At 44.2% G+C, this 26,380-nt stretch overlaps 1 protein-coding gene across 1 annotated transcript in view; it reads left to right on the forward strand.

Annotated features, from left to right (window-relative positions):
• Window positions 1-22,232: 22,232 nt before the first annotated feature.
• The window catches only part of Igf2bp3 (insulin like growth factor 2 mRNA binding protein 3), a 134,486-nt gene continuing 130,338 nt past the window's right edge, over window positions 22,233-26,380 (forward strand). Inside the window, exons 1-2 of the mRNA XM_027429579.2 lie at window positions 22,233-22,922; window positions 23,844-23,904. Coding sequence (XP_027285380.1) covers window positions 22,748-22,922; window positions 23,844-23,904 — 236 coding nt within the window. The 5' untranslated portion in view covers window positions 22,233-22,747. The remainder of the gene's footprint in view (window positions 22,923-23,843; window positions 23,905-26,380) is intronic.

Genomic DNA, 26,380 nt, shown 5'->3' on the forward strand with positions numbered 1-26,380 from the left:
TTTTCTCTCTATCTTTACTTGTCTTCTCAATTGGTTTTCCAAGACAGGGTTTCTCTGTATTGCTTTGCAGGCTGTCCTGGAACTCACTCTGTAGACCAGGCTGGCCTTGAACTCACAGAGATCACCTGTCTCTGCCTCCGGAGTGCTGGGATTAAAGGTGTGCACCACCAACACCAGGCAGATACAATCTTATTTTACATATCAATCCCAGTTCCCTCTCCCTCCCGCCTCCCATGCCCCCCCCCATCCCATCCCTCTTCTGCTCCATAGAAAGAGTGAGGGCTTCCATGGGGGATCATCAAAGTCTTTCACATCATTTGGGGTAAGGCCTAGGCCCTTCCCCCTGTGTCTAGGCTGAGAGAGTATCCCTCTATGGGGAATGGGCTCCCAACATCCATTTGTACACTAGGGATAAATACTGTTCCACTACCAGAGGCCTCATAAACTACCCAGGCCTCCTAATTGACACCCACGTTCAGGGGGGTCTGGATCAGTCCTATGCTGGTTCCCCAGCTGTCAGACTGGGGTCCATGAGCTCCCCTTTGTTCAGGTCAGCTGTTTCTGTGGGTTTCCCCAGCCTGGTCTTGACCCCTTTGCTCATCACTCCTCCCTCTCTATAACTGGATTCCAGGAGTTCAGCTCAGTGTTTAGCTGTGGGTGTCTCCTTCTGCTTCCATCAGCTACTGGGTGAAGGCTCTAGGATGGCATATAAGGTAGTTATCAATCTCATTATAGGGGAAGGGCATTTAAGGTAGCCTCTCTGCTGTTGCTTAGAGTCTGAGTTGGGGTCCTCCCGGTAGATCTCTGGACGTTTCTCTAGTGTCAGGTGTCTCTTTAAACCTATAATGACTCCCTCTATTAAGGTATCTCCTGGTCCCTCATGTCCTCCTCCCCGCTCCTCTTCTCCCCTTCAGATGCATCTAATCCCAGCACTGGGAGGCTGAGGCTGGAGGGTCATTCTTAGTTACTTGGCAAACTCGAGGTCAGCTTGGGTCTACATTACAAGACCATGCCTCGAAAAAACAAAACAACTAAAGAAACAGTTTCTTCTTTCAATATTATAATTTTACGTTGAGCTTAGTAGCTCATGTCTAATACCAGCCCTCAGTTGCGATTGCCTTGTGTTGCTCACCCAGGCTCACACCTCAGTCCTGCAGTGTGGTATCTGGGGAATATGTGATACTGAATTTACTCCCCATCCAGGATTCGAGCCACCTTCCTCTATGAGACTTGATTTCACAGGAGCCGGTCACCATCTTGCTGTAGGCTTGCAGACAGATAGGCAAGGAGAGAGGCAACTGTATTACTAGAAAGTGAGCTCACATGGGCTATATAGCAAGACCTACTAACAAAATAACCAAAAGCCTGGCCCAGTGATACAAACCTGTAATTAGAAATACTTGGGAGGCTGAGGTAGGAGAATGGAAAGTTCTAAGTCTTCCTGGGCTACATACAGGGTTCAAGGCTAGTTTGGACTGGTTGCTTTTCCAGAGAACCAGGGTTCAATTTCCAGTACCCACATGGCAGCCCTCAACCCTCTGTAACTGTCCAGCTATCTCACTTCCTGTCTGTCTGCACAGACCACCAGACCTCTATGGTTAGCTAGTAACTAGTTCCACCCTCCGACCTCCAGGCAAGCTTTATTTGCTAGAGTATAAACAAGGTATCTGCACATTAATCCCTGAGCATCATGACAAAGAATAGTGGCAGGCAGGCCCGCCTGATGCTAGAGCAGTAGCTAAGAGCTTACATCTTGATCCACAGGCAGAAGCAGAGAGAGAGAGACAGAGAAACTGGGCCTGACTTGGGCTTTTGAAACCGCAAAGGCCACCCCCAATGACACATCTCCTCCAACAAGGCCACATCTCCTAAGCATTCCTAAGCAGTCCACCAACTGGAGATTAAGCATTTAAATGTATGAGCCTGTGGGGGCCATTCTCATCCAAACCACCACAGACTCCTATGGCACCAGGCATATACATAGTACGCAGATCAATTTGTAGTCAAATATTCATAAACATAAATAAATCTAAAAAGGTTTGAAACCATTGTTAGTTGGATTGGAGACACAGCTCAGTACTAGAAGTCAGAAGAGGGCATTGGTTCCCATGAGACTGAAGTTACAGACATGTTGGTGGCTGGGAATTGAACCTGGGTCAAGACATGTTTTCTCTGTGTATGCCTGGCTGTCCTAGAACTCACTATATAGACCAGGTTGGTTTCGAACTCTGAGATGAGCCTGTTTCTGCCTCCTGGGTGCTGGGATTAGAGGTGTATGCCTCTATGCTTAGTGTAGCAAGTGCTCTTAGCTACTGAGCCATCTCTTTAGCCTGTGAGGCAATTTTCTAATCCTGCTGTAATTGTAACTCTAAATGAAAACTTAATTCTCTAACACATTCTTTTTCCCCCCCGGAATCACACACACACACACAAACAAGTTGACTGTGATACTAATTTTTTTTTTTTTAAGATTTATTTGTTTATTATGTATACAATGTTCTGTCTGCATGTATCCCTGAAGGCCAGAAGAGGGCACCAGATCTCATTATGGATGGTTGTGGTTGCTGTGAGTTGAACTCAGGACCTCTGAAAGAGCAGTCAGTGCTCTTAACCTCTGAGCCATCTCTCTAGCCCTGACACTAATTTCTTGAAATTTGACTATTCTCTGGCAAAACAAGCAAAATTAATTCTGTCAAGAAATTCATTCCTGAACCAACGAGCTAGCCCAGCAAGCAAAGGCATTTGCTACCAAGACTGACAATGGAGTTGGATACCCATAACCCACATGGTGGGATGAGCAGTGCTCACAAGTTATCGTCTCACCTCCAAAAAAGCACCATGGCTTCCGGTGTCCATACACATACAATAAATATAATTTTTCAAAAGTAAAGAAAAAAGGTCCAGCCAGATGGTGGTGGCGCACACCTTTAAACCCAGCACTCGGGAGGCAGACCAGCCTGTGAGTTCGAGACCAGCCTGGTCTACAAGAGTGAGTTCCAGGACAGGCTCCAAAGCCACAGAGAAGCCCTGTCTCGAAACATCCCCGCCCCCGAAAAGAAGAAAAAAAGTCCTTCTCTTTTTATTTTCCGCACATGTGTACTTTGCCTGCATGTTTGTCTGTGTGCCACTTACATGCCTGGCTCCCCAAGGAGGCCAGAAGTGGGTTTTGACTCCCTGAAACTGGAGCTACAGAGGCTGTAAACTCCCATGTGGGCATTGGGAATCAAACTCAAGTTCTCTAGAGGAGAAGCCAGTGCTCTTAACCACTGAGTCATCTCTCCAGGCCCCGCTATTCTGGAACTCACTCTGGAGACCTTGTTGGCCTTGAACTCAGAGATCCACCTACTTCTGCCTCCCGAGTGCTTAGGATTAAAGGCGTGTGCCACCAACGCCCAGCTAATTTATTGATCTATTCAGAGTATATATATATATATATATTATATATATATATATATATATATTGTATAATATTACTTTAACTATGTAAAGATGGGTTACATTTGTTTATGCTGCATTTATTTATTTTTTTAAGATTTTATTTATTTATTATGTATACAACATTCTGCTTTCATGTGTATCTGCACACCAGAAAAGGGCACCAGATCTCATAACAGATAGTTGTGAGCCACCATGTGGTTGCTGGGAATTGAACTCAGGTCCTCTGGAAGAGTGAAAGACCCGCTCGAAATGCCCCTGAGCCCCCTGCCCCGAAGCTGCCGGAGCCTCCCAAGCCTTCACCCCGGCAGGGCTCGCGCCCCCGGCCCGCCCCGCCTGGCACCGCGCCTCGGGGCTGGGGCCGAGCAACGAGCACCAGGTGGGCAGGCCCGAGAACGAGCACCGGGTGGGCCGGCACGAGGGCGAGCACCAGGTGGGTCGGCACGAGAACAAACACCAAGTGAGCCGGCCTGAAGCCCTGCCCCTGAGCCCCCGCCCGAAGAGAAACACTCCGTCCCAAGGTCTCCGCCCCCAAGGTCAGCCATCAGGAAGGGGGGGGGAATTGAGTCTGCTGTACCAGACACCAGACACCAGACCTTGAGAATATGCTGATCTGGAATGGCTCTGTGTCTCATTTGAACCATCCAATGGAAATGATTCTGTATTTCGCCTCATTTGAAAGACTCTGTGTTTCACCTCATTTGAATAACTCTGTACTTTGCCTCATTTGAATAACCCTGTATAGCGCCTCATATACATTGACCAATGGGAATAGCTCTGTATAATGCCTCATTAGAATTATCCAATAGAATCCTTGCTCCTAGCTTGCGCCTTTTTCCCTATATAAGGACCCCTTTCCCTTGGCTCGGGGCGCTTAGCCACACAGAAGCTAAGTTGCCCCGGGTACCTGCCTCCCCAATAAAGCCTCTTGTTTTTACATCCAGTTCGTGGCCTCGCTGATTCCTGGGTGTGGGTCTCCCTCTACGAAAGTACCTCTTCGGGGGTCTTTCAAGAGCAGTCGGTGCTCTTAACCTCTGAGCCATCTCTCCAGGCCCCTAGCTGCATTTATTTAACTACACAAAGATTCGTGCCACCAACTTCTGGCTAGGATTTTTTTGAAACGGGGTTTCTCTGAGTAACAGCTCTGGCTGTCCTGGAACTCACTTTGTAGACCAGAATGGCCTCGAACTCACAGAGGCCCACCTGCTTCTGCCTCCTGAGTGCTGGGATTAAAGAGGATTTTTTTTTTTTTTTGAGACAGGGTTTCTCTGTGTAGCTTTGGAGCCTATCCTGGCACTCGCTCTGGAGACCAGGCTGGCCTCAAACTCTCAGAGATCCGCCTGCCTCTGCCTCCCAAGTGCTGGGATTAAAGGCGTGCGCCACCAACACCCGGCGAGGATTTGTTTTTATTTTTATAAATGCTTGCTTCATGTATGTCTGTGCACTTTATGTAAGCCTACTGTGTGAGAAGCCAAAGACCGTGCTGGGTCCCCTGGAACTAGAGTTGCTAACCACTGTTAGCCTCCATGTGGGCACTGGGAACCAAACATAGGGTATTTGCAAGGGTAGTAAGTGTTAAACCATCTCTCCAGCCCCAGGATACTCATTATTATATTCTTTTTTTAAGGAAATGGGCTGGAGAGATTACTCAGTAGTTAAGGGAACATATTGATCTTGCAGAGGACCCAAGTTCAGTTCCTAGAACCCACACTGAGCTACAAACAACCACCTGTAATTCCAACTTTAGAAGCACAAGGGGCACCTTCCACCACACGCACACATACCCACCTGCCCACACACATTAAAAATCTGTAAAAAGAAAGAACACTAGATATAGGGCTAGGGGATGGCTCAGTGGGTAAAGTGCTTGATGTACAAGCATAAGGACCTGAGTTCAGGTCCCCAGCCCCTACCTGAAAAGCAGGACAAGTCAAAGTCATTCCAGCACTGATAGGAAGAACCTGGAAGATCTCAGGGGCTTGCTGGTCAGACAGTCTAGCTAATCACTAAGCTACAGGTTCACTGAGAGTCTCTATCTCAAATGATAAAATAGAGAGTGACAGAGGGAGACACAGGACGCCCACCTGTGGTTCACCCCCCGCCCTCCAATCAGACAGACACAGTGGCTCATGTATATAATCCTAACTGGGAAGCTGAGGAAGGAAGATTGAGACTCTGAGGGCAGCAAGGGCAACACAACTAGCTAGATCCTGTTTAAATATTTCAAAAGCAGCAGCTGGCTGCATGGTGACACATGCCTGTAATCCCAGTACTTGGGAGGTAGAGGCAGAATGACGAGAAATTGAAGGCTACTCCAGGCTACACCAAATCCTATCTCAAAAACAAAATGAACAACCGGGGCCATGGAGATGACTTAGCAGGTAAAGGGCTTCCTGAGCAAGACTGAGGACTGGAGTTCAGATCCCCAGCTCCAGTTTAACTGCCAGGATGTGGCAGGCTACCTGCAATTCCTGAACTCTTAGACAGAGATGGGGACTTCTGGAGCAAGCTAGCCAGCCACAGTAATCATATTGGTCTACTTCAATGAATAAGACAGTGAGTGACCAAGCAAGATTCTCAAAATCAGCCTTTGGCCCTCCATGGGCACGCACACAGGCACACAGGCACACAGGCACACAGGCACACAGGCACACAGGCACACAGGCACACAGGCACACAGGCACACAGGCACACAGGCACACAGGCACACAGGCACACAGGCACACAGGCACACAGGCACACAGGCACGCGCACACACACACACACACACAGATGCATACATACCACAGAAAGAGTAACTCCTAGGTAACAAATTCAAAAGAATTATCCAAATTTTAGAACTGGAAAGGGCTTTCTTTTTAATTAAACAAAAGAACCGCATTCATTGGTTACACCCCACGGGGCAGCTGGTAGGCAGTGACCGCCCTCCTTATGCTTTCATATCATTTCTGGCAGCTGAGTGTGGTGGCACATACTGTATTCCCAGGGCTCAAGAAGTCAACTCGGGAAGATCACGAGTTTGAGGCCAAGATGATCCTTCTCAAAGGGTCACTCACTCCACCTCACTTTAAAGTAAAATAACAGTCAGGTGCACACCTTTAATCCCAGCAGAGGCAGGAAGATCTCTGTGAGTTCCAGGCCAGCTTGGTCTACAGAGTGATTACAGGGCAGCCAGGGCTGTTACACAAAGAAACCGTGTCTTGGAAAAACAAAAAACCAAACAAAAAAACTAGAGAGAGAAAGAGAAACAAAGTTCTGTATCAAGACAGTCAATCAGCAGCTGGGAGATGTTATCAGGAAATGGAGTGACCTTCTTCAGTGTTCTTTCCTTCTTTCTTCCTTCGTTCCTTCCCTCCTTCCTTCTTGTCTGTCTATCTATCTATCTATCTATCTATCCATCCATCCATCCATCCATCCATCCATCTTTCATCTATCTATCTCTCTTCTATAATGCCTGGGTGTGGAATATTACTCAGAAAAACACAAGGAGAACAAAAATCTGGGAAAAGGTGACAAATGTGTGATTTGATCAAACGTTCCCTTTAATGAGACCACACTGAGAACCAGGCCGGTTAATCTGGAAAGCTGAAATCAATGGGTGGACAACTGAGGCTCAAAATTGCTGACAGGAAACAGGAAGAGCATCAATTTTTCACCAAATCCTGCATTCCTGCATATAAAGTTAGAAAATCAGCTTTCAATTCAGATGCAATGGAGGAAAAGGTCCTTCATGTAGCAACAGTTTCCGGTGGCTCTTCACTACCAAGTCCTCTAGGACAGCACAATCATGATGACCAGCACCCATGTAACAAGCCAGGTGTCTACCCCAGAGCCTGTAACTCCGAGGGTCACAGCGCCCTCTGCTGGCCTCCATGTGCACACTGTGCCCCACAGGGAAAGGAGGATTTAGATAAATTCTCCAAAGAAAAGCTATAAAATGGGCCATTGGCGAATGCTAAGGGCCTCTTGGGCACACCACTGATGTTTTTAAGGACAACATGCATGACAGAGTGCTTCCTTGTAAGGAGCTGACCAAACTTGTCCATTTCTTACCTCCAAAGTGCTGCACTTTAGGGACATAAATATTTGTTGAATAAGTTAAGTAAACACCACATCATTTTTTCCTTATTACGACAGAGAGAGAACTGTAGACTTGAAATACAGTCTGAATTATATCCAATACATCAAACGAATGTATCTTTGCATTCATCCAAGTGCGGTGAGATCTTCTACACTGTCCCGTCCTTCAGTTCGGTTCTGACTAGTCCTCAGGCGCCTGACTGAGGAAATGATGGAGGAGCACGATGCTGTGTGGCACTAGGGTAGTTCTGAGGTTTTCAGTATCTTTGGGGGAAAAGAAGCTTAAGGATATTTTGAGCTGGAAAAAGTTGGTCTGTATTCTCAATCTGAAAGAGAAAAATTTCCCCCCTGAATCATGGTTTCTTTGTAGCTCAAACTCTCGTGTACAAGAGAGCTCCTTCCTTCAGTGTCCTGAGTGGCTGGGACCACCACCCCCTGGTTTGCTATTTAAAAGGCAGCGCATAGCTTTTACAAGGCAGGGGAGTATGCACTTGTCATATTAGAACAAACACCAGTAGTTAGATGTTCAACCACTTTTAAGGAGAATTTATGCATTGAAGGGCAGCTATTAAATGATATCACACATTCATCCGACAAATATTTGTTAGGCATATAATTTACATGAAGAATCATTTACAGTACTGGGTAATTAGGAGTTAACAACATAGATGGGAAAAATCTCTCATGAAGTTTACTTACATATGAAATAAATGAGACTGTGTAGGCTCTAATAGAATAGCTCGGCTGGTGCTTAATTGGTTTTACAGTCCTTTGCTACAAAAGAAAAAAAAAAACAAAGAGAAAGAATGGTGAGTTTAAAATTGCAGGTGCACCATCTGTCAGTGTTATAGATTTGAAAGATTTTCAGTGGGAAATATTTAACAACTCAAAAATTAACAGTTCTAAAAATTAAGAAGTAAATACAAGTTTGGTTGTTTATCAGTTCTGATTTTAGATGATAATGACTCTTCTCTTACAAATTATATGTGAAAGGCTACATAGCAAGATCCAGTCTCAGAACAAAGAAGAAATACACAGCAAAGTATTTAAGTTTTTGAAGTGGAATAAGTTTCATAGAATAATTTTCTTTTTATTTTCTGTTTTTATTACTGATAACTCCAAGGTAGCAGAGCCAAGGGTCTTATTTTTCTTGGCATTTGGGGCTATAAACTAATTAAACTATAAACTAATTAAACTTTTGTACTGACTGACTGTTATGTTGTCATTTGCATAATAAAATTTTTATTAACGAAATCTCTTCTCAGCCTGCCTAAACTCTGCAAATTTTAGTCCCTCTAAAAATGTTAAACTTTGTAGGTGGAACCAGCAGTTTACTCACTTCTGGTAAATTCCAGTATTTTCTTTTTTTCCCCTTTAGTTTTAAGTGAGAAAGAGGAAACCGCTCCTAAGCCACTCGTTTACTCCATCAAGCTCTGCTGTCGTCTTAAAAACGAATTACCTACTCTGTGCGGGGAACGCCTCAATCAGAGCGCTGTCTGCACTATCCCTTGTCTGAGCCCCCTGCAGGATCTCCTCTCGCACAGCGCCCTGCTAGTCCCCCTTCTAGTCCCGTTGCTTTCGCAATTCTTAGTGCTCCGTTGGTGAAACTTACTCAGAAGCAGCGACTATGCCGAAATTCTTTAATTCTATGCAAAATGTCTTGACTCTTAAATGCTACTCAAAAGAACGTTTCAGTTTTACAGGGGATTACAGTTTTACATCTGATTCACAGATGAACTTGCTTTTTCTTTTCTTTTTATCAAGACAGGGTTTCTCTATTTATAACAGCTCTGACTGTCCTGGAACTCAATTTGTAGATCAGGCTGTCCTGGAACTCACAGAGATCCGCTTGCCTCCGTCTCCCAAGTGCTGGATTAAAACAGATGAACCTTCTATATCTGTTTTTCTTAGCAAGTCATGCTTAAGAAAACAGAAATAGAAGTGAACACAGGCATCCATCCTGAGTACTGTAATGTTTTAAATCCATTACCTACAGTCTAAAGCTAGTGATACAAAAGCCAACAACAAAATAAATCGTTCAGTGACTTTTGCTTTGGCTAGAATATCTTCCAACTGGTTTCAACAGGTTATAGGTTTGTTTTTTTCCTAATGATCTAGTTTTTTTTTTTTCAGAATTAAGATATAAAAAGAGGTATGTCTTTTTTTTTTTAAGTGGTATGTCTTTAAAAATCTAATGGAGAGTGGGGGTTTGGTGGCACATTTGGGAGGGGGAGAGGCAGGCGGATCTCTGAGTTCAAGGCCAGCCTGGTCTCCTAAGCGAGTTCCAGGACAGCCAGGGCTACACAGAGAAACTCTGTCTCAAAATGAACAAACAACAACAACAAAAACAAAAAAACCTAAGAGAAGCAACTTTAAAAATAACAGGAACTAAACATCCACATTATAGACCATCTGGGCATCTGACATTTGATTTATTATTATCATTTGTGTGGTTTTGACTTCACTCTAGATTGTTCTTACAACAAGAACTTACTTTCTAAATATAAAGGAAACACAGAGGGAACTCCTCTCTGAAGATGAGTTGTTTTATGTTGACAGTGAAGATATTTTTAGTTTTCTGTCAGGACAGTGGTCTGTGACAGAGGCTGGCACCAGGGAAGGACAACAATCCACAGTAATCCCTTCTTCTCTTACACCTTTAGGACATTCTAGAAAATGTCTTGTTTGCACAAAGTGAGTGATGTGAAAGCCATTTTTTCTAGTTTATTTAAAACAAGGGAAAAATTATGTTTACTGTACCCTCCTCCAACCGGGGGTTGGACCTAGCTTTGCTACATAGCTGGGCAAGCCAAGCATTCTACCACTGAATGACAGCTGCAGTTGGGTCCACTGTAATCTATTGGAAGAGATGTGGCTGTGATGTTTTCAGGTTTTTAAAGAGACTAGTATTTCTAGACTGTGCAGTGCAGTGTCCATAAACCTTCCTTGAAGTGCAGTGGCCCATAATCAACAGCCCCCATCGTAGCTTCCTTGCTGAAAACTGAATTCCACAAATATTTGCTGATGGGTACTCAGTGGCCTTGTGCTGTAAAAAAGGTAGACGGTTGTATAAATCCTTTAACTCTTTTTACAGCCATGGAAACAAAGGCGTAGGAGGTGGGGAAACACAGACCTGGTGTCACAGCAGGGTCAGTGTTGACAGCTGAGGAAGACCATATGATTTACAGGTAAATGAAGTTATGGAAGAACACTTCAACAAAGGAATAGCCAAGGTCTTGAGTCATCAGCCTGGGTCACATCAATTCATCTATCTAGTCAGCAGTAAGAAGCCAGGAGTGCTCATGGCCAGTGGCCATCATCTCCCAATGTTTCTGTTAACTGTCGTCCAACTAATTCTCCGGGCGATGGGCCCAGAGGGAACTCTCTGAACCATACTCTGCATACACTCACAGATGCACGCTCGAGTGTGCACACACACACTTAAATAGTAATCCACACTCACTTAACACCCCCCCCACACACACACAAAGAATAGTAAAGCAAGAGTGAGGTAAGACTCAAACCCACTAGGAAGTGAAGAAGGAGCAAACCTAAACATGACATTTTTTTTTTCCCCCAATTTGATATGGGGAGGACTGGCTTAGCTCACCACCAAGAGTGTGCAAGGCAGTGTGCAGAACTCCGTCTCTTGGCCCATGAGACTGACACAGCTGTGCACAGAAGTAAGCTTTTTGAGATGAGTGAGGTCATGGGACCTTCTCGATACCCCAGTTTTTCACATGTGATGTTACCAGTTGTAAAGAGACTGGGGGGTCAAAGCCAGCCAGGGCTTGCATATTAGGCAGACACTGCACCTCGGGGCTGCACCTCCCGAGACTGGGAGAGTTTAAATCAGATCCTGACTGAAGTTCCTGAGGCAAAGCAGGTGATTGTTTTCAAGAACCTGTCCACCATTGCATTTTCAGCAGTAGCTGTCAATGACAGCCAGAACCTCTGACCAAGAGATATGAAGGTAATGATACTGGGCTTGGGCAAATCTTGCCCTTGAGTCTCTTTCCCTGAGAATAAAAATAGAAAGAAGAAATGGCATCACCCGAGCTAGGGTTACCAGATGATGCCATTTAGTTCACCTCTCGTCCTCCAAAGAGCACCCAGAATGTCTGCCTGAATTGACCTTACTTTGTCCAGTTTCCCCAAATGGAATTGAGATCGCTAATGTTGCTGCCCCTGAAATTATCTTATGAAATAAGTTCAATCTTGAGTTATAAGTCAAATGAGACAAGCTCTGTGTAAACACCCGTTACTGAACAGCTTTGGCATAAACATGTAGACATTTTCCCACTTGGAAGCTTCTAGTACTAGGATCTAAAACATACCACCCACCTCCTCTGTAGTACATAGAGACAAAGTAACAGGGTATACTATGCTGGGTTTAGATCCCTTTGGCTTTAGGTATCCACTGTCAGTTACAAGAGTTCTAAATTCTTGCCTTTCCTTTACACTAATCTCATTTCTTGGTTTTTCATCCATTCTAGCTTGGATTTTGAAATAAAATTATAAAGAGAACATAAAGAACATGTTGTTATACACATGAGGATTCAAATTGTGGAATTTACAATTTCATTTTACACTGAAGAATATTATTTACTTTTATTTTTGAGACACAGTTTCTCTGTGTAGCCCTGGCTGTCCTGGAACTCACTCTGGAGACCAGGCTGGCCTTGAAATCAGAGATCAACCTGCCTCTGCCTCCAGAGTGCTGGAATTAAAGGTGTGCACCACCACCAGGCTTTAATATGATATTGTGTTGTGTAACTATAGGAGACAACTGTGTACTGTGTGCCTCAAAAATCTAGAAGGACTCATGTGTTTTCATCATAAAGAAATGAATGATACATGCTTTAGGAGCTAAGTAAATTAAATCTGACGTAAACAGATATAAAGTATATTATGCATTGAAATATCACATAATACCCCAGTTATGTGTAATTTTTATTTTTTATATCAGTTAAAATTAAAAGAATCAACAAAACCTGTTTTATGAGTTGGTAAGTGCTGTTAAATCTGGCTTTTAATAGGTTGTATGCCACAGATTAATCCATAGATAGATTTTTTTTAAACTCCAAGTCTTCAACTAGACAGCCTTCAGTAAACAAGCAATTGTTTTTGATTTCATATATAAAATTACATGAACTGGAAAGCCAAAACCATAACAAGAATCTGAAACCACAAACTATTAGATGATCCTTCCCACAAGTACAGTAATTATGTATTAACTGCACACCCAAATTTTTATTCTTTTTTTTTAAGATTTTATTTCTTATGTATACAATGTTCTGCCTGCATGAATGCCTGCAGGCCGGAAGAGGGCACCAGATCTCATGATAGATGGTTGTGAGCCACCATGTGGTTGCTGGGAATTGAACTCAGGATCTCTGGAAAAATAGTCAGTGCTCTTAACCTCTGAGCCATCTCTCTAGCCCCCAAATTTTTATTTTTACAAATTTTTCAATAGTACACTAAAGTTGACCAGTGATTTTTTAAGACACCCCCCCCCACACACACACAGGGTTTCTCTTTAGGTTTTGGAAACTGTCCTGGAACTCTCTATGAAGACCAGGCTGGCCTTGAACTCAGAGATCTGCCTGCCTCTGCCTCCCGAGTGCTGAGACTAAACGCGTGCACCACCACCCAGCTTTTAAGTCTTTTTAAGAGTTAAAATTGTTGCATAAATCTGATTTTGATCTTCTTTTCCCTTTTTATCTATTTGCTTGAATATAACAAATTTATTTCTATTGATTGCCACACCAAGAGAGTGATTTTGGGTCATACTGCATTAGTAGACCAAGGTCAAGTATAAAGAAAATAAGTTTGTAGCTGTGTGTGGCAGAGCACACCCTTAATTCCAGCACTCTGATCTACTCAAGGCCAGCCTGTTCTTCAGATGGAATTCTAGGACAGCCCAGGCTACAAAGAGAAACCCTGTCTCAAAAAACCAAAGGGAAAAAAAAAAGGAAAAAAAAAAAAAGAAAAAGAAGAAAGAAAAAGAAACAAATTTACTTACTATAGCAAACATAATGTCATTTGCTTAAAAACAGTGGTCATTTATCTGTTTAAAGGCTCCATGTGTTAAAAATGCTTGTGGCATAGGACTGACCCCTCTACTTTGTAACGAAATAATGTAGGAATACTTAGTAACTAATAACCTAATAGATACTTAATAACTAAGGGAGCTTTATAGCAACACAATGAGGGGCTATCACTGGATTGAAACATCATTCTTCATTTCTTTCTTTTTCTTTTTTTTCTGAGACAGTTTTCTCTGTGTGCAGTCCTGTAACTCACTCTGTAGACCAGGCTAGCCTTGAACTCAGAGATCTACCTGCCTCTGCCTCCCAGAGTGCTGGGATTAAAGGCGTGCACCACCACTGCCCAGCTTCATTCATTATTTCTAACCACTAAGAACTTTATTAGTGATCTGCCTAGGAACAACATTAAAATTTGTTCCCAGCTCCCTTAACACAGTAAAAATATAATAAATCAAGACAAAAAAAAAAGGTAAATTACAGGACTCAAATTTTACTTAAAATGTTGTTTCTATTGTTTCAAAAGTTGTTTCACAAAAGTAGACCAATATCTTTGGCACTTTTTTCCATAATGGCATTTTCTATACTTCTATTTACTTTTATTACACTGTTCACACATAGCCCAGAGAAAGGAACTGTGACGACTTGAGATTTTGTGGGTAAACAACATTTATCAAGCTACGAAGTCAGGGTTACTTTTATTGGTATTAAAGCTAATTATATTTATGCTTTAACAATATGGGATATTTTGCTGGTGATGGTGGTGCACGCTTTTAGTCCCAGCACTCTGGGAGGCAGAGGCAGGTGGATCTCTGTGAGGCCAGCCTGGTGTACAGAGTGAGATCCAGGACAGCCAGGAGTGTCACACAGAAAAACCCTGTCTGGAAAAAAAAAAAAAAAAAAAAAAAAAAAAAAAAAAAAAGAATAAAGAAAGATCCAGTACATGGTATTTGTAAAGCCACAAAATACATTAACAACATTTATATTTTGACCTAAATTTGTGATCTCACTGTACTGTTTGTAGATCTAAAATGAAATCTCATTTTTAATTAGACCTGATACAAAGGATATTCACTTAGAAATCAGCTACTATCTTAATAAAAAAAATGCTGTGAAAATCACAATGTGTAGACGTTTTAGAACTCATAAGAGGCAAAACTGCCAGGTATAGTAGCACACACCTTTAATCCCAGCACATGGAGGAAGAGGTAGGAAGTTCTCCGTGAGTTCAAGACCAGCCTGGTCTACAAGAGCTACTGCCTGGACAGCCTCCAAAGCCATAGAGAAACCCTGCCCCTGCCCCCCCCAAAAAAACCAATATGGGATATTTTACAAATATATACTAATATTTTACAAAACAGGGTTAGGAAGCTACAAACTTGAAAAGATACTTGCATTGTTTTAGAAATTACACATTGGACGTACTGACAGCCCCTAATTTCAGTTCAGTCTGCCCTGGTAGCCTTACCCCCCAGCTTTCAAAACACCCTGCAGTATTCTGATGGTTGAGGAAAAATCCTTTGAAAATGGTGCTTAGTCACTCGTTTTGACCTGCAACCTCTGATTTGAACACAAGCCCCAGCTTGCTTTATACCTTCATAGACCTCTCCAGAAGACTTCTCAGCAGAAGTGCAAAGGCATCTAGGTATTCAGTCGAAAACTGACTGCAGTCCATTCCAGAGAAGACTGCCCCAGCAGGAAAATTTGTTTTGAGGAAACAGAGACATGCTTGCTGCCTTTAGCCTGGATGTCCCTGTCATCAGAAACTCAGCTTGTTTTTATGTTTTATTCAAAACAAAACTCAATTTAATTAAAAAGTTACAATATTGGCTCTGGTATAAACTAAAATTTGAATATATTTCTATGGTTGCCCTTATTCTATTTTTTTTTAAGTTTATTTTCCATTTGGCTTTTTCATACATAGTCATGCATTTCAGTAAAAAACAAAGACTGATTTGAATTGTGGCAGTATAAAATTATAAAAGCAAATAAACTATGAGCCAAGGAGCAAAACTCTAAGTAGCTTTCAACAAAAACAAAAGCTGTGACATCTCCCTGAACTTAACAGTCCATAACCAAATGTGAACAGTATGACAGACCAATTTCTAATATTGTTTCTGACTTTCATGATATGTTATTTTGTTCCTGTCCTTTTTATTAATTGGATTTTAGTGGCTGAATTAGAATTAGAATGATCATAAGAGAAGGGTAATAGTTATTTTAGCTAAATGGGGAATTTTCCATAGTAACGTGTTTTATTTTTGTTTATATATCAAATACCTATCTTTAAAAGTCTTCATGAATTTTACAGAATAAGATTTAGTTACTTCTAAGTTTATGAAAAAATATTTCCCAGTCTTTGGAAGTCCTAGGAAAAACATTTTAGATATTAAGTAGCTAGAAATAGTTTATATTACCATGGATTTTTTTTTTGTTTTTTTAAGTTAATATTTAAAAAAAAATAGAAAAATTACCTTAATGATTGCCACTAGACCTCCAAAAACCAAAACCAAATAAAACTTATATAAAACGGTTCCAGTTACTGATATTAAACAAAACCTCCATTCAGACAAAATTTTCTCTTTAAGAAGGCAGGGGTATACTTTAACTGCTCACTGGTATATGCCTGTAAACTCAGTACTCAGGAGGCTGAGGCAGGAGAATCACCAGGTCAAAGTCAACCTTGGCTACAAAATAAAACAAAACAAAAACACTATACTTTGGTTGATAAAAAAACGAATAAAACAAAACACTACTACTACTATTTATATTATTAAACAATACTAAACAAAAAAAGAAAGTAAATGTTTTACAAGTGTCCTAGGTCAATTTTGACAAAGATCTCGGATTAGTTTGTTTTTAAACTATCCTAGGTCAATTTTGATAAAGATCTCAGATTAGTTTGTTTTAAACTACATCTAATGATGTCATATTCCTCATGAACTTCAGCTGACATGTTCTGAAATCAAACCAAATGCTGGAGTTTCCCCTTTAGAGCTGGGATCATCAGGCAGGAAGGCTCAGGTTCAAAACACAACTGAACTCAAGAGGGAATGAATTTCGGTGACTAAAGTGGACATGGTAATGAGCCATCATTATTCTGACAAGCAAGGAATTAGAAAAACGTCTGCTTTATTAAATCTAAAAATGACCTCTTCGCGTGTGTATTGACAGCATTGGGGCATTCATCTGGGGGCCTCGAAGGCTACCTAGGAGGGGCTTTGTTTTGTCATCAAGGGAACTTTAATTCCTAATGTTTGGGGAAGACATTTCTGGGATGGAACAGTTCAACTGTGAAAACAGTAACCCAAGATGTGTCTTTGAATTACAGAAGTTAGAAAATGCTGAGCAGTGGGGAGCACCCTCCAGCTCTCCATGCCCCCAGCTCTCATGGTATCTTAGTGAGGAAGCCTAGCTTTGGACTGTTCTCTGCAATGGACTTTCCACGCTTGAATTTTTGTCTCATTTCACCTTTAGTTAAGGCATTCTCCTCAATCCTTCCTTGCACTTTTGTTGTTCAAGGGAACGTGCACAGTAAATGAGTTGCAACGGATAGATAAGTTTAAATATCCAACTCTCCCCAGCCTCTTCAGGCTCCTCCCCCTACAAACAAACGCCTAGCTCTTTTGTTTTCTATGGTTAGTCTGGAAATACATAGGAACTCGCCAATCCCCACCGAGGCTTTTCATGAAAGGTCTCATTCTCCCGCTGCCCAGAAGAAAGAGCACTCTACAGTTTTCACCCATGAGAAGCAGTATAGAACAAGATACAGTTGCAGAAAGAGGAACCCTGCTATCTGCTATTTCACAGTTCTACATAAAGTTAACAGACAAGTGAAATCCCAATTTCTGACTTAAAGATGAAAATTTAAAACAATACATTTCTCAACCAGATCAAAGAAAAGTGTTTGTATAAGCCTTTGTTTTTGAGAAAACATTTGAAAATAATCTCAGGTTTTAGAGTTTTGGCTTGTCTAGTTTAATTTTTGAATTTATTTTACAAATGCAACTTTCTCTTTAAAATTCTTTAATTTTTTTGGTATACTACACCATTTCAAAATGCAAAAATAAATCCCAACCTAAAATCATTTTCTAAGTAGCCACATCTTCACATTTAAAGTTTCTTAGATATGGGCTTATTTAAGATTTTTACTAAGATTTTTAGCTTTGTACTTTTAAATTCAGTCTCGAAGTTTTAATTAGTTTGTTCACCTCAAACCGTTTGTGACTCTTTCTGAGTGACTTTACATAAAAGCTTAAAAAACACCATTTATTGACCACATTAGTGACATGTAGTTGAACTAAACAAAATGTGTAATGATTACTTCTGTTTAAGTTCTTCACCAACTCAGTTATTTAAATTTTGTTTTTAAAAGCTGTTTAAATAAGTTTGTTACTTTTTAATTCGATTATAGAGACTAGATCTAAACAGTAAAAAACTATAGTTTTCCCCAAAGCAGTTGAAGATGTGACCTACTACAACTGAATGTTAACACACAGAAAATTCTTTGAACGTCCTGATTTAACCGATTTCTTCAAATATTTCTTAAATATTTGCTGAAGAATAATCTTTTACCGATTTTTAATTAAACTGAGTTTCTTTCCCCCCTTGCCAAGACTTAAAATAATTAAAATTATCTGTGGATAAACTAGTTATATTTCTGATCGGTTCGTTTCTTTTTCTCCAGATAAAGAGTGTTAAAGTATTTTATGAATGTAGACACATAAAAAAATTATACTTCCCTTTCTGTCACAACCAGAGTTCTCATCGCTGTATTTTTGAGAAAAAAATTTATTTATAAACACAACCCCACCAGCACCTTAGACATTGTGTATGTTTACCTTCTCGGCTACTGAAGTTAAATATGGTTATTTCGTTTGTTTCGTACTTTTCCAAGCCAATTTCGTATTTATATTTTCTCACCGTCTCCACCAAACGTCAGTGAAATTAGTACATTTCAGCTACAGAAATCGTTAATCCTTCAAGGTCGGTCTCAACTTCACCGGTTTTAGGGCAGCTTCAACGAAAACGTGGTCGTGGAATAGCTGATTTTACCCGTAATTTTTCGTTTACTTTTTTTTTTTTTTTTTGCAGAGGTTGTTAGGTTTTGCTTAAAACAACCCTGCGGACCACAAAGGGAGTTGGGCAGGGAAGGGGCTGGACGAGTTCTCTAGAAGATTGGTTAAGTTCAGGCACCTGGGAACGTTTGATTGTGGTTCTTTGAAATGAAAAAAAAAACAAAAAGGAGGAAAAAAAGCACGTTTACAATCGAGGACCTAAAAGAAGCGTCCAGCGGCACTGCGCGTGCGAGCCCCCGACCTCCAGGTTGGCCCCGCGTACCACGCGCTGCGGGACTGGGAGCGGGCGAGCAGTTAAAGGGCAGGGCGCTGCGAACGGAAGCCCACCCCTCACCCATGGCCCAGCCAACAAGGGAGCAAAGGGTTATTTTCGCGCCACAAAATATGCAAATACAGGGGCGGCCCGAGGGCCAATGGGTGGAGACCAGCGAAGACGCGGAGGCGGTAGCTGTCGACCATAGGCTCGCCGCCTCCACGAATGGGCGAGCGGCTCCCGCGAGGGCGTGGCCTCTCCCGGCGTTGGGTGCGGGCCTGGCTTCTGCCGAGCCGTGGGTCGGCGTCGGAGCTCCGCCCTAGGCCGCTTTTCCGCGCCATCGGCGGCCGCCCGCCGCCCCGCCCCGCCCCTGCGGAGCAGACGCAGCCTGCGCTCCCTCTCGGTGGCGGCTGAGCATCCTCTAGCGCGCGCCTTCCTCGCGGGCCACACGCAGGCCCCGCGCGTGGATGCGGCCGGATGGTTCGCCCTCTTTGCGCAGAGCTGGAGAAGGGAAAGCAGCCACCTCTTCTTCTCAGCTCCCGGACACCATGTTTAATACAGAGGGGAGTGACAGATTCTGGAGCGGGAGCGGTTAGGTCCCTGATCGCGCCACTGCTTCAACAGGGCTCAGGGGAGCGGTTCTCGCCAAGAAAGGTGCCCATCGGCGTGAGGGCGTCAGGCCGGGGCAGGGGAGCCCCAGGGCCGCAGCCCTCGGCTCTGCCTACCTAGCCTCAGCTCACAACCTGTGGATACAGCAACCGTAACGAACCTTCCAGGCATATCCAACATTTTTAACTTTTTCAGGTCAGTAGAAGAGATGCAGCTGTCGACTGGGTAAACAGATGGGTGGGGAATCTTCCTCCGTGGAGTTAATATTAATTAGGGAGCTACAATTGCTGAAGAATCTGGAGTTGTCTGCATCCAATGTGAGTTAAAGCATCGACACAATTTACGAACTTGAAGAGTTACACCGACTTCATATTGGTTCTAGAAAATTCAAAGGTTTTTTTTTGTGTGTGTGTGCTCGAAAAGCAAATTACCAATTAGCTAGCTTCTTGTATTTTGGTTTTTAATTTTGCCATGAAGTATATACTTACCTCCCAAATGCTTAGAAGATTGGAAGTGGGCTATATCCACCTCCCTTTTTTATGTCTCAACTTTATTAATGGAGTGTTAAGGTCCTAGACAGAGTATCCAGTTTGTTACAATAATAACACATTAAATTCACAGGAGCCCAGGAACATATTCATTAAAACGCCACACACTTGGTTTAGAGTCCAGCTGTTAAGATTTGTTTGACAATGATAGAAAACCATGGGCTAATATTTATAGAAAAATGAATAATTTATCCCATGTTTTTAAAGAAGTTATTTCGTTAGGTCTCATTTTTAAAAAACCAAATACAGTTAATCCAGAAAAACAGTACAACTTGGTAGCAAGCTGATCAATTTGTTGTTATGAAAAATTACTGTTCTATGATCAGACTCTTTTAAAGTGATTTCAAAAAAGCTAACATTACGCATAAAAACATTTCTCCAACTAGGCTTTGGTTACACGAATGAAGTATTACAAAAAATAAATTCATTAATTTTTATTCTGACATTTTGAATGCCATAGAAGCTAAAAGGAATGCATATTTTTCTTGAGAGCTGTTTCTCTTTTAAAAAGCAAGAAGGCGAATAGCTCTTTTAAATAGCTAAACTTATCCACAAAAATATTTCACTTCCCAAGTGTTCTTTACAGATTTCCAATAATTCTCAACACTGTGTGAGAAGTACACATTTGCCCCATCTCATAAAGACCATTTTACTAAATTAAGCTTAGGTGAAAATACTGTTAAAGTGTGCTTACATTTATACAGTTGGGTTTGCTGGGCAGGAAAGAAAAACTTGTTAGAAAGAACAGTTGCATTTAAAATGGATGATCTGACACCTTCCGGTTCCTTAACACAAAACTGTAAGTTCCTTTTGAAAGACAAAATGCAAATAATCTAGCTGGTACAACAATTCCTCGTTTTAAAAATAAGCTGCTACTCCTGTTTTCTTTGAGAGATACTTTAAAGTGTTAATAAGGTTTTTGACAAAGAGAAGCACACCATACCAAATTACCAATTGCTGAAGGCAATTTTAAGTATGAAGCACATATTCTCTCTATTCACACATTTTTCTACTAGTAAAAGTAGCAAAACATTAGAATTTTATCCATATTTCCAGGCTACACAGAACTTAATTCCAGTCATCAAAAACCATCAATTTATCTTTTCCATAAAATACCTGCTAAAAATAAATCCCAAGTTATCTTGGGAAGCCTTTGAGTAGAGCACACAACCATTAAACCACGGTCGAAGGTGCCCACAAGGACAGGGGCACTGCCTTTTTTCCGTATTCCTGTTCTCCAGCTCACATTTTGTAGGCTCAGGAAGGCTCCACCGGGCCCAGACCCAACCCCCCAACCACCATTGTGCTCATTACCTACAGGGAAAATAATGAATGGCTCGCACCGTCAAAGGAAGGCAGAAAGAGCCGAGGAACAGTCCCCTAGCGCGGCCACCACCTAGGGCTGCCGCGGAGCGGGGATCCATGAGCGTCCCAAGTTCTCTAACTAAAATTATTTAAATAAAAGTAGCAGTACTCCCCGACCCTCCCCCTTCGAGAAACCACAGGAAGCGAGGGTTTCCCTTTAAGTACCGACTTTTCCCACTCGGCCACCCCAGCCCCGCAGCCTCCGCCCCGCGCCCCTCCCCCACGCGGCCAGCCCGCCCCCGGCCTCATTTATCCAGAGCCTTCTCGCAGCCGAGCAGCCAATGAACGCCGAGGCGGAGAGCCACCCGTAGCGCAGGCGGAGGAGGTGTCGCGCAGACACCCGCCCCGGACGCCGGCTCCCCTCCCCCACGCCGGCCCGGGCCGCCCGGCTCGCCCGCTCGCCCGCTCGGTGCCCGGGGCCCGCGAGGGGAGCTGCGCTCTGCCCCGGGGTTCCACTTTCCCTCGTCATCAAAGCCACCGCGCGAGTTCGAGATTGCCATCCAGGTTTCGTTGTTAAGTGACCCATATTTTCAAAAATCGAATGGTTAAAACTACGGCAACTGCAGCGGCGGGACCCCTTAGCCGCTTCCTCGCCCTAAGAAAAAAGGATCGCCCGTCTGACCCTTCCGAGGCTCGGACCCTTGCGAAACTCGCCGTGCCCACCGCGGCCCGCGCCGGCGGCTGCGGCTCGGTGCTCTCCGCCCCCCTCCGCGGCTCGGGGTCCCTCGTCCAATCTCGCTTCCCCTCCCCCCTCTCGTTCTCTCGCTTTTTTTTTTTTTTTTTTTTCCCTTTTCTCCGAAACCCACTCTAATTGAGGCGCTGGGATTCCTCACGTGAGACGTTGATTTGTAGTTTGAACACGTGGCTCATTCAAAAAGCCGGACACTCGGAGCGGCTGCCCCCGCCCCACTCCCTTCGCCGCTGCCAGTCACCCCTCGGGGTTTTTTACGGGGAGGCGGCGCCTGCCCCACGTAGTGTGATATTTTCACAGCCCGCTGGCCGCTGCCAAAGGGGTTGGGGAGGAAGAGACAAAAAGTAGTTTCCCCCGCGCCTCCTCCTTTCTCTCGCTAATCCCGCCTCCTCCCCAGAGTTAGGAAGACTCGACGCTGGGCTCGTCGCTAGGCTTTTTCTTTCTCTCTCAATTTTTTTTAATACCCAGCCGAGGAAAAAGGACCCTGGGATCTGGTTTTCGCCCGCCGCTCCCGTGCTCAGGTCACTGCGTGTGGGTTTGAAAGGCAAGAAGAGAGGAACAAAACCCACCGGCTCCATCCACCGCCGTGGGTGCTTTTAATTTAGCATTTTCCTCGGTTTTTAAAACGACCCCTCTTCACAATGAACAAACTGTACATCGGGAATCTAAGCGACCATGCCGGCCCCGCGGACCTGGAAAGTGTCTTCAAGGACGCTAAGATCCCGGTGGCCGGCCCCTTCCTGGTGAAGACGGGCTACGCGTTCGTGGACTGCCCGGACGAGGGCTGGGCCCTCAAGGCCATCGAGGCGCTTTCAGGTGGGGCCCGAGCGCGTGGTCTGGGCGTCCCCATCGCCGCAGCTGCCATCCGGGGCCGGGGTTGCGGGGAGGGGGGGACGACGCGCTGTCAGCCGCCGGGGCGCGGCGCGTGCTGCAGGCCGGGCCAGGCGGGCCTCGGGGCCCAGCGTGGACGCCCGCCGGGCCCTCTCGCTACCCGCTGTCCCCCGGCGGTGGAGAACAGAAAGTGGCCTTAGCCCCACGCCCGAGGGAGGCCGTGTCCAGGCGGCGCCGCTCCACCCGGCCGAGGCCACCTCGCGGGGTCGTTGGAGCGAAGGGGGCAGGTGGGCGGCGGCGGCCGCTGTAGCCAGAACGGCAGCCCTGCCACGCGCGGCGCCGCGGTCCGGGCCCGGGCGCGCTCTGCCCGGATGCCCGAAGGGGAGAGCCGATGCGGGCGCCTTTCGGTTTCCCAGCTGCGCTCGAAGCCAGCGCCTGGCCGGGTCAGCGCATACTGACCAGCACCCCGGCCGCTCCAGCCCTCCTGGCACCCTGGCTCCTCAATCCCACCGCCCAGTGCTCCAGGCCAGCCTGGACGGGGACCAGGAAGAAGGCCGCGCGTCCCCATCGCAGGCTGTCTGTTGGGAGGGGGGGGTCCCTTTTGCAGACCCTGGGTTGCTGGGTGGCCTTTTGAGGAGGGTCAGGAAGCGAAAATGCAACCCAACTGGTGAGTCTGGACTATTGGGCTCCCTTCCTAGCCTTCTGCAAGTTAAAAAGCCACACCCACCCGAGGGGTCAGCTCCGCACCCTGGCGGTGCCCTGCTCCTCCCTTGTCCTTGAGCCGGGTGGGGATCTTTGGGCCCCTCCGTGGGTCCCCTAAGCCAGCTGTGTTTTAAAGACTGCGGGTTTCGAGGCGGGGAGAGCCGCTGAATCTAGCCTTTGGTCTCGCCTCTTGTGTGTCCGCAGGTAAAATGGAACTGCACGGGAAGCCGATGGAAGTTGAGCACTCTGTCCCCAAAAGGCAGAGGTGAGCTGATTTACCCTTTTCTCGACACTTGTAGGGAGAAAGCACTGGGCACAGATGAAAACTAGGACCACTCAGGCTTACACGCTGGGGCCGCGGCTTAGCTTGCTGTTTTTCCCCTTGCATTTAAGTTTATGGCAGGTGTGTGCGCGCGCGTTGATAATTCTGGGAAGTAATCGAGGGCTTGTTTGCAGCCCCTGCTTCTGGGTTATTGTTGCTGTTCTAAAAGCCGGTCAAGGAAGCTCTCTCTCGCAGCTTCGTGTTCTTGTCAGAGCAGGTCGAGTCGCTTCAACAGCCTTTGGGAACTACGGGATTTAGGAGGCAGGGCCAGGACGGATGTGGGGGGCTGGTCTGCCGTGGTGGGCACTTCTGAGAGAGGAGGAACACAGTTTTCTTTGCCCTGGTTCACTCGCCAGCCAGCGGCCATTGGAATACAGAGAGTGAATGCCGGGGTCCTGCAGCCTTTCAAACACTCCAAAGTTTTTGCAAACAGCGCCTTTGTTCAGCTCCTGCCTTTGGTGTGTTTTTGCTTACAAATCACCACCAAGAACGGTGAAGACTGGGAGATCTGTGCTACTTTAGTGGGATTTCTCTGAGAGCATCTGTAGCTGTCAACTTTACAAATATTTGCAGGCTGTTTTAACTACTGAAGCTTTTTAGAGAAATGGCTCTTTTTGCCCTGGCACAGGCCAGGACTATAGTTTAACTGGGAAAGACTGAGGTTAACCTTATGCCCTTCTGGGTTTTGCAAGGTGGGGTTAGGGTTTCTGTCTTGCCCTTCTGCCCTCCATCCCCTTCCTAACCTGGGCCAAACAATAAGCTTGAAGTTAATTCAAACCAGAGCTGTGTGTATCTGGTTAAGTATTTGTGAGTCTGTGCTCTAGGGGACAGAGGGAGCTGCCCCATAGAGACAGCGTGCAGGGAGAATGCTGTGTGACTGTTTTGAATGAAGCTCCCTTCCACATGAATCATGTCACATTCCTGGCTTTAGGAATAAACTGGGGTGGATATTTGTAGAATTTTTTTTTTAAAGTACTTGTTTAATTTCCCTTAAGATAATTGGAAAGATATTTGAGCAACTTGATTTAGTTCCGGTTAAGGAATTTTAGTAGGGGGTAAAGTTATTTCATGTAGTAGAATGTTTTTTCTTTTTGTTTTGTTTTGTTTTGCTTTTAAATCTTCTAAAGTAGGTGTGGGTGAAAAGTATTAAGTTGATGTTGGCTTCATAGGAGTTTAAACAATTGAGGGAAAAATCCTGTGCCCTTAAGAAGTAGAGACCTAGCCTGTGAATCTGCTGCTTTGAAAATATGAAACTTACTGTACATATGTTGGTTGGTTTCATGTCTATCCAGAGTATCTGATTTTTTTTTTTTCCCCTCTGTGCTTGGGATCAATCCAGGGCTTCATTTATGCAGGCAGGCACTACATCTCCAGTTCTTGGTTTTTATCAATTGTTGAGTTAAAAGTAAGCAAAAAAAAAAAAAAAAAAAGAAAGATTGGTATTGTGTTGCAGCTCAGTAGTAGAATGCTTGCTTAACAAACATGCTTAAGCTGTGGGTTCCAGTGCCAGGAAGAGCAAATGATTATAATCAAAGGAATCTTTTGGAATTAAAAACATTAAATGTCTCGAGTATTTCAGGTACAGTTAATGTATTGACCTCATTTGCTGTGTCCTCTGCTGTTCTTTTAGGAATTAATGTCTCCACAGGTGTGGAGAATTAATTTAGGAACTTTGGTAACAACTGCTAGTCTTACTCCTAAAAGCTTTGCTTAGACTGAAAACAGTTACTTGTTACTTTTGAATGTGCAGGGTTCCTCTTTTGGAAAGGTCCCAGACAGATGTAGCAAATGGGAGCAAATGTTTACCGGAAGCTGCTTCAGTTTATTAACAATGTAATAATAATGAACTTTTCTGCTTTTTCTTCCCACTGCCAGAAGGTTTAGGATTTTAAATACTGTATAAGTAGAGCCTTCTTTTTATCTGTCAGGGAATTTACTGTTTTCTGTATTACGATTCATTTTAACTGAACCTTGAAGTTGTGCAGTTTTCCTTATCTGGACTCTTCCATCATCTCCATGGGCTTTGGAAGGCCAAGAAGTGACCAGGCAGCCACATGCTCATACCTATGGCAAGGTTAAGAGGTGGCTCTGGTGTGGATTACTTTGATAGTGAGTTGAGTACACAGCTCAGTCAGATCAATAGATTGCCAAGGTAGCCTGTTGAACTTTGGGATAGAGTTTGTTGTGCTTAGCAGTCATTTTTCCACCATGATGTGGGCATTTGAGGCAGGCACGCCCACTTGTAGGGTAGTGACCTTTATACCTGTTTGCAAGGCATGTTGGGAGGCTGCTGCTGGGGAATGCTTCTGGCAGCACTCTGAGATGGATGAACAGGAGAGCTGCAAGCACAGAGGTGATTGGATGCTTTGCAGGCTAGCCTAGCTCTCACTGCAAGCTGAGCTGGGCGGGACTCTTTCAG

Source organism: Cricetulus griseus, chromosome 8 (assembly GCF_003668045.3).
Source record: "Cricetulus griseus strain 17A/GY chromosome 8, alternate assembly CriGri-PICRH-1.0, whole genome shotgun sequence".
NCBI lineage: Eukaryota > Metazoa > Chordata > Mammalia > Rodentia > Cricetidae > Cricetulus > Cricetulus griseus.